This window comes from Brachycentrus maculatus, unplaced genomic scaffold (assembly GCF_059751285.1).
Source record: "Brachycentrus maculatus isolate JH-2025_06_01 unplaced genomic scaffold, ASM5975128v1 h1tg002367l, whole genome shotgun sequence".
In the NCBI taxonomy this organism is placed as follows: Eukaryota; Metazoa; Arthropoda; class Insecta; order Trichoptera; family Brachycentridae; genus Brachycentrus; species Brachycentrus maculatus.
Genome location: NW_028282854.1, coordinates 1013 through 8834, shown reverse-complemented (window position 1 = coordinate 8834; position 7822 = coordinate 1013). Strand labels below are relative to the sequence as shown.

General features: G+C 49.3%; 2 protein-coding genes across 2 annotated transcripts; one reads left to right on the top strand and one right to left on the bottom strand.

Annotated features, from left to right (window-relative positions):
* Nucleotides 1–771: 771 nt before the first annotated feature.
* LOC148298210 (nucleoredoxin-like) lies at nucleotides 772–3694 on the top strand. The gene is made up of 2 exons (XM_088277044.1): nucleotides 772–2156; nucleotides 3250–3694. Exons 1-2 carry the CDS (start codon nucleotides 1317–1319, stop codon nucleotides 3619–3621), a joined length of 1212 nt encoding a protein of 403 aa, XP_088133170.1. The 5' UTR covers nucleotides 772–1316; the 3' UTR covers nucleotides 3622–3694.
* Nucleotides 3695–4047: 353 nt separating this feature from the next.
* On the bottom strand, nucleotides 4048–7172 carry LOC148298209 (cell division control protein 45 homolog). The gene is made up of 5 exons (XM_088277043.1): nucleotides 6959–7172; nucleotides 6511–6882; nucleotides 6280–6432; nucleotides 5304–6190; nucleotides 4048–4359 (listed from the first exon to the last, which is right to left on the bottom strand). The coding sequence occupies exons 1-5, from the start codon at nucleotides 7007–7009 to the stop codon at nucleotides 4218–4220; spliced, it is 1605 nt and encodes a 534-aa protein (XP_088133169.1). The 5' UTR covers nucleotides 7010–7172; the 3' UTR covers nucleotides 4048–4217.
* Between the last annotated feature and the right edge of the window lie 650 nt (nucleotides 7173–7822).

Here is a 7822-nt window from a genome sequence, read left to right as displayed (position 1 = left end):
AGCGGAAAACCCCGAGACAAAAACATCATGTCGGATCATGGGCGGCAAAAGAGAATAAAAGTTCTGTTTCAACTATGCTAGTCTGAAAGTTGGACATCCACAATGACGAAGAGCTCAACAAGCTGCTCTCTACCGCTCTGACCATCGCTCAGGGAGGCGTCCTGCCCAACATCTTGGACATTCTCCAGCCCATGAGGATCGAAAGGAAGGCGTTACAATTTGTCGGCTCATCTTTTCCCCGCTCCAAACTCAGCCCACTCGACGTTCCGTATCATTTTTCCGTATCGATTTTTTCTGTATCATTATCATCATCATCCTATTAATATTATTACAATCCATGTCTTTATTAGCGCCCTTGAGGTAGTATTTTACGAAAATGGCGCTTTACAAATTATCCTAATTATTATTATTATAAGTCCGTAGAACTCGCAGTACCGACCGGTTGTGCTTTTTATCAAAAACAATATTTTGAATTATTTGTCGATTTAAAATTGTAAAAATAAAAAGGAGAAAATTTTCTTTACTATTATTTCTGAGATAAAAACAAAACTGATATGGAGATTCTGAGAGATTCGATTTAGTTCTTTAAATTTTTAATATTATCTTTTAAAAAACTAAAATTATATTGAAGGATAAGTGAATTTATCAAATCCTTTTCAGTAAAAATACTATTCCGAATTCGAATTTGGGAATCGAAAAGACGCATGCGGTAAGGCTAATTCATAATGCAAATTGATAGTCTGTCTATGGTCATGTGCAATGATTGTATCTGTGGATAAAAAATATTCCAAAGAAAAAATCCTCGATACAAATCATTTATCGTCATATAAATCATTTATTTATATTAAATTTATATAAATTAATGAGTAGTGTGTTATTTCTAGTGCGTTTTCCTATTCTTTACAGTATGTAAACTTTCAAGTTATCTTTGGTCTTTGTTATGTATAAATAAATGCATATTAACGTAGAGAGTATATTTCAAACCGATTGTTGGGGTTTTATCAATGAAATGAATAGGCATATCAAAGACTTAAAAAAGCTAAGCGATTGTCGCACGAAAGACCCAAGGTACCTAACTAAAAATTAAAACCCATTCGGTAAATTGAACTGTGGTTAAAAAAAACTTTCAAATACTTTTTTGCTTTGTTTTAAAAGTCGACACTAAAGTTTTCATCGCTGTCAACTATCGAGCGTCGCGACGCGCGCGCATGCGCCACGACGCCGCTGTTTATGTATTTATGGCGGGCCGCATTGTTTACTGTTTACGTCCGGAAGTAGACGCGCGGAATAAACATAGTTAGAAAGGCGCGTGAGGCATGGAGCCACTGGAGGGCGCTGACTGGAGGGAGCGGCTGCTGGGGCCGCGCCTCGTGCGCTGCGGCGAGCCGCACGGCGCGATACTCGCCGCGGAGGCCCTCGGCGCGCCCGCCGTGCTCGGGTTGTACTTCGCCTTCGCGGACTGCGACGAGTTCACGCGCCGTCTCGCGCAACTCTACCTGGCGCGACCCCCCGGCCTGGAGCTCGTGCAGCTGTCGCCCGCCGCGGGAGCGGCCGCCGCGCCGTGGCTCGCGCTGCCGCTGGACGACGCGGAGGCCCGCGGCAGGAGACTCATGCACCTGTACGGGGTGACGGTGGGCGCGCCCGAACTCATCCTGCTGGACGCCGAGGGCGAAGAGCTGAGCCGCCCCACGGCGGAGCAGCTGCTGCGGCCCGAGGAGTTCCCCTGGCGGCCGCGCCCGGTGGCCGACGTGCTGCGCGGCGTGCCCCTGGAGCGCTGCAGCGCGCGCGTGCAGCCCTCGCCGCCCCTCGCGCTGGACGACCTCCCGCCCTCGTGCACGCTCGCCTTCTACTTCGCCGCTCAGTGGTGCCCCCCGTGCAAAGCGCTGTCTCCGCAGCTCGCCGAGACGTGCTCGCTGGTGCGGCGGCGCGGCCACGACTTCCGCATCGTGTACGTGAGCAGCGACCGCAGCGAGGAGTCCTTCCGGCGGGCCACGGAGGGCATGCCGTGGCTGCGCGTGGCGTGGGCGCATGCGGCGGCGCGCGAGGAGCTGGCGCGGGCGCTGCGCGTGCGCGCCATTCCCGCGCTGCTCGTGCTGCCCCCCGGGGAGGAGCCCTACGAGGCGCGCGCCTGGGCTGCCGGCGACCCCGAGGGATATGTGAGTACTCTACGAGCGAATTCCCATCGCATTCGGTTCTTATTATTCTTCTCGCGAAAGACAACTGCGGACTTGTCGGTCCGATGGTGTTGAACCGCAATTGTACCGAGTTCAACTGCGGACTCGAGCCATATTTCATTATTTTACACCGTTAAAAGTTATTTTCTGACTGATCCGTCTCTTGCTCCTGTGAAATTATGAATTCGGTTATAAGATTGCGGAAGCTAGTTAAACATCATAGACCTTTGTTAAATGCGATTCAGTATTCAGCGCAAAACGGTAACCACTTGCGCAATTATATTATATAGCGGAGTGAGAGCACGACACCGAGCTGGACGAGTGGATGTGCGGTGAGCAGCAGTCTTGCGGTGTTATCATGCTTGTTAATTTTATAGAGAGAATAGCTTTACATCGTAATGATATGCTACTGATATGCAGGGTATGCTTAGCTGCAATAGTTTAGATTAGAAGGAATGTGTATTTATTTACGCATTTTTATCGATTGTTGCGTGGTATGATAGATAATCCTGAAATTATGCGGAGCATCGGTCGGTATGTTTCTGATAGTTATCACCTAAGACAGCGTCGGCATAGATTGACTTTTTATTTAATTTGTAATTTGTGTTATATATACGCCTTAAATATAAGTTGGTCGTGTATATGTTAATTATTTAATAAATGAAATTGAATTGATAAGAGAATTATTTGAGTTGATAATGTATTTTATTTTATTTTGTAATCAGACAGCTATTAAAATCACACTAAAATTAAGTAAACATATAGAAAGACTACACCTTCAATAATGGTTCATTATTCATCCAATAATTTATACAAATGTATAAAAAATAACAGGAAGAAAAAAAAAACACAAAATATAACCACTTGAAGACTAAAAAAAGTCTATGCTTTTACACACTGCACTTGTACAGGGATAAGTATATATTACCTAAATAGTTTAGTTGAAAATCCTACGCTTGAAAAAGTTTAATGTAACAATGATAATAGTCATTTGAAAGAACTTTTATAGAGCTACGAGTACTCTGTGTTTTCATAAAAACGCTACATGTTGAGAATAAAAGGGATCATGTTGCAGAACTTCCCGTGGCGGCCGAGTCCGGTGATGATCCTGTGCGAGTTTGCCTTGGACCGCCTCCGCGACACTCCGGCCGTGGCACTCTTCGTGGACAACACGGAGCACGCGGTGGAATGGGCGAGGGGCGTGCTGCGCTCCGCCGCCGAAGAGTACTGGGACGGCGAGGAGTCGGAGCTGCTGTTCCTGGTGGCGCCGGAGGGCGAGGCGGCGGCCGCGTTGCGTGCGGGCGCCTGCGAGGGGGCGCAGCTGCTGGCGCTGCAGCCGGGCTCCCCGCCGCAGAGCGCCCCCGCGGGGCCGGCGGTCACTCCCGCGGACGTGCGCGCACTCGCCGCCACACTGCTCCCCCCCCTCCCGCTCACACAAGATGCCTAACTCTAATATATCCCTTATTGTAAAGTAGTTAAGTCAAAATGTACAAATTTAATAAATCATTTTTGGAAACGCCTTTCTGTCTCTTTTCAATCCTGTCCCTTCATGATAACGAATGGACAGGATGGCGGTGGTGGGGGTTGACTCTATATGTCGTGCATTGTAATCGCGGGCGTACATTCAAGGGTAGGTGTCCATGTGGCTGGGAAGTTAACGATTAACTTGGTATAGTTTTAGGAGAAACAGCTTTCTTAATTTATTTACTTTTTACAACTCTGCTTACAAAAAAAAAGTATACGGAAGTCGATGGTGTAAAATAGAAAAAAACATTTTTTTTTCCCAAATACGATTTATCTACACGACGAAACATTAATTAGCGTATGGAATCCCAGTCCGGGGGTGGATAAGGAAGGAAAAAATAAACGATCATTTTAGCATATATATTTTTTTAATCATAAATATGAAAAATACATTTCCCAAGACACTCAAAAGAAGTGAGGCTGGAGGACAATTACTAAAACAAGTGAAGAAAGAAATACAATATTTACATAATTAGTTAGATCATTTACAAGTGGCGGCGGAGTAGTCCCCGAGGGAAGCTACGTCATGAGGGAAGTGAGCGCATCCAGGAACTTGCCGAGCTGCTCCGAGGGCAGCACCACCACGGCCGAGTCGAAGCAGTCGGCCGAGAGCGTCGTGTGCGAGCGGAGGGCCGCCTGCTCGAACGCCTTCCCAAACAGGCTGAAACAAACTCCGTCGTCAGCACTTCGCCACTCTACGGCAGTCACCCCTCCCCTGACACCTTCCCACTCATTCTCATACATGATCAGGGTAATTTCCCTTCGTTATTATGTCAATATGCTACTCATTAAGAGGAAGCAATGTTTATCACTTACATCGCTACTGTTATTTTTAGATTTCTTCTTCTCACCCTCATCCGGACCCAATGGTGCATAGTGCACTGCATCAAAAAGATGCAATGTTAAGTTAAAAGTCCTACCAGGTCAGGTCAGGTTTAGGTGAGGTCCGAGGTTATAATTTGGTAAAAAACATTTTTGTTTTTACCGACCTCCTTGGGAATCGAACCCGGGACCTCTGTCGTGGTAGCCAAACACGATTATCACTACACTATGAAGCCGGAGCCATTTTTAGGTTTACTATAGTTATCGCTACCAATAATGATAATTGTTGCAACTGTATTGCTCAAACTCTTATTGCTTACTCTCTACGATTATTTAGTTCATTCTACCAGTCTCAAGTGCAAGCAGTACAATCTATACTATTTGCTGGAATATTGTACTAATGATAAACTAGACTAAATATATGATATATATATATATACCTTCCGTACAGTGATAAGATATACAAAGATCGCAAAATGGAACTAGTTATGGAAAAAAGGGAGAAACAGAACTTTTGCATTTTGCTTTATAGTTCAATATGTATTATTGCTTTTTCTCTCCTCATAAAATGGCCTAGGTACTCTTTTCTTCAGTCCCTCCGACTTCTCTGTCTTTTCCCGTACATCTTTAAACATTCGTTTCAAACTCTTTCAACTCGTAGTATCATTAAAATTTTTGTATAGCGTCACATCTTAAATGCTTCAATCTTCTTTGTGGTAGTTCAGATAAGCGCCAAAAATTCGTCGACTGTTAACTACACAATGAATAATATGTGCCGCATACTTGCGAGTGGAGTCATCCGCTAGCGGCGGAACGCCGAGTAGCAGCGTGCGGCCCTCCGCGTCCGGGGCGCCCAGCAGCAGGGGCCGGGAGGGCCCGCCCGGCGCCCCGCGCTGCAGCCAGCGCGCCACCGCGCCCAGCCAGCGCGGCCCGCCCAGCGCCCCTTCCTCCAGCAGTAAGTATACGAAGGGCCCCGCCGACTGTACGCGCCGCGCCTGCAGCGCGCCCGCCACGGCGCGGCCGGCCGCGCGCAGGCGCCGCTTGGCCGCTTCCAGCCCGGCGCGCAGCTCCGCGCCGCCCTCCGCCGCGGACAGCGCCAGCAGCGCGCGCCGGAAGCCTTGCGGCTCCTCCAGCAGCCCGAGGAGCGCGTACGCTGCGTCGGCGGCGCACAGCCTCGCGCCGTATCCGCTGCGCGCGCAGAACGCCGGGTACAGCAGCTCGCGCAGTCCGTACTTGTCGGCGAGGCGCTCCAGCGAGGGCAGCAGCTCTCGGCGCAGGCCCGGGTCCATGGAGGCGTGCGGCTGGCGCGCCTGCCGCAGGGGAAGCCCCATGTCGGCCAGCAGTCGCTGCAGGCGGGCCGCGCCGCGCGCGCCGCCCAGGCGCAGGCGCGCCCAGCTCAGCGGCGAGTGGCGCAGCGCGTCCTCCAGGCTCCAGTGGCGGTAGAGCGCCAGGCGCGCGTCCGGCTCCAGCGCGACGCTGAGCCCCGCGTCCCCGTGCGCGTGCGTGAGGCGCGCGGCGTGCGACTGCAGCGCGCCCGCCTCCAGCACGTACTGCGCCGCCTCCGTGCGCTCCAGCAGCAGCTGCTCCGTGGCGCCCACGGCGGCCCACCACACGCTCTCCAAGCTGTCCTTGGACAGCGTCCAGGCCACCTCGAGCATGCGCACGGCGACCTGCGGACAGATGGGGACGTTCGTAATTCACTAGAATTACATTTCGACGAAGCGATGTTCGCGCGCTCATCGCGCCGCCCGATACTGACCGGCTGCCCGTAGTAGGAGAACTGCGTGTAGTTGAACATGAGCGTGTCCCGCCGCTCCTCCCAGGCCGCGCGCTCGCGCCGCCGCGCCCGCCGCTGCTCCGCGCGCTGCATGTGGCTCTCCCCCTCGGCCGCCTCGTCTTCTTCCCCTGAGGACTAAACGCGGCGCAGTGAGTGATCAGTCTGTTATTCGGTTATAATGCGTAACGGTTGTATTGCGCGCTTTGCCGTCACCTCCTCGTCGTCCCGGAAGATGTCGTCGAAGTGCGGCGCGTCCTCCCCCTCGGCGGAGGACGCGCCGTGCAGCAGGCGCACCTGCCCGTCGCTGTACACGTTGCACACGTCCACGGGCCGATGCGAGTCCAGCACGAACAGCGCGGCGCCCTCGTCGGGCCGCAGCAGCTCCACCAGGTCGAGGGTCGCGCCGCAGTTGAGCAGGACGGCGCACTTGACGTCCGCGCGGTGCTGCGCGTACGCGGCGCTCAGCTCGGCCGCGCCGCTCACGCCCACCACGGAGTACGGGATGTTGTCGGTCTTCAGCAGGCTCTGCAGGATCTTGCAGGCGCACACCGCGTCCACGTCCAAGTGGACGAGCAGAAGAATACGCTGCAACAAATAACGCGTTACGATCGCTTCCAACTGTCAAACCTTTAAGCCCGTAAAATGACGCCGATGAACTTACATTCCCGCACAATACATTGTAAAAGTCCTTTTTGATATCTTCGATGTACATATTATAAATTATCGGTAGTACGCACGGCCGATATTCATTATAACAATATAAATATTTTCATGTTCGACCAAACATCGGTAAACACAAAACTCTTCCCGCCAGTCACCAGCTGCGCGCCATAGAGAAACACAACCAAACCGCGGATCTACCAACATCTCACCATAGAGCATTTGTGACGTCACAGCCCCAGAACTGTCATCTGTCAAAAATTTCGTGTTTCAAAAAATGAAAGCTACCACTGGTAATGCAGAAAGATCCACCAAGAAATAATTACCTAGAAACGATCATCAAAAAATATAGATAATTTATAAAAGCTTTTTAGTAGGCAATTAAAAATAATATAAAAATATTAAATATAGTAAAATAAATCAGCAATAGTAAATTCTTTTTTTTTTATTATTAGATTAAAACCAATATTTTTAGCTTTTCCACTTTTTTATTTGACCAGCGACCGGGTTTCGTCGTTACCGACATCATCAGACTGGTATAATATAAATCTATTAATAGTAAATTCCTTAGTTTAGAACAGTGGTTTCAAAACTCTTTTGGCCCACAGACCCATTTTCATAGTCAAAACTTGTATTCGGACCCTGCGTTAAAAACTACATAAATGCATAATAGAAAAATTACAAATTTAACTTTGATGTCTTAAACGGTGAAACAAACAGAAAAAATAAATGAAACATTTTGTTGAAATATTTTCTGCCAATTCGGTGTCTTACTCCAGATTAAGAATAATATGAAGATGGCATTATTACCGTTGACGAAATTCGTTTTAAAGTAATATTTTAAGCTAATATTTTATTCATTGCT

What these genes read in the sequence shown, in the direction of transcription:
- LOC148298210 (XM_088277044.1), top strand. Translation starts at nt 1,317, where the DNA reads ATGGAGCCACTGGAGGGCGCTGACTGGAGGGAGCGGCTGCTGGGGCCG. An exon ending in CCGGCGACCCCGAGGGATAT is followed by an intron (nt 2,157 to 3,249) that starts GTGAGTACTCTA and finishes ATCATGTTGCAG; the next exon opens with AACTTCCCGTGGCGGCCGAG.
- LOC148298209 (XM_088277043.1), bottom strand. Translation starts at nt 7,009, where the DNA reads ATGTACATCGAAGATATCAAAAAGGACTTTTACAATGTATTGTGCGGG. An exon ending in TCTCCTACTACGGGCAGCCG is followed by an intron (nt 6,191 to 6,279) that starts GTCAGTATCGGG and finishes ATCTGTCCGCAG; the next exon opens with GTCGCCGTGCGCATGCTCGA. An exon ending in GCGGATGACTCCACTCGCAA is followed by an intron (nt 4,360 to 5,303) that starts GTATGCGGCACA and finishes AGTTTGTTTCAG; the next exon opens with CCTGTTTGGGAAGGCGTTCG.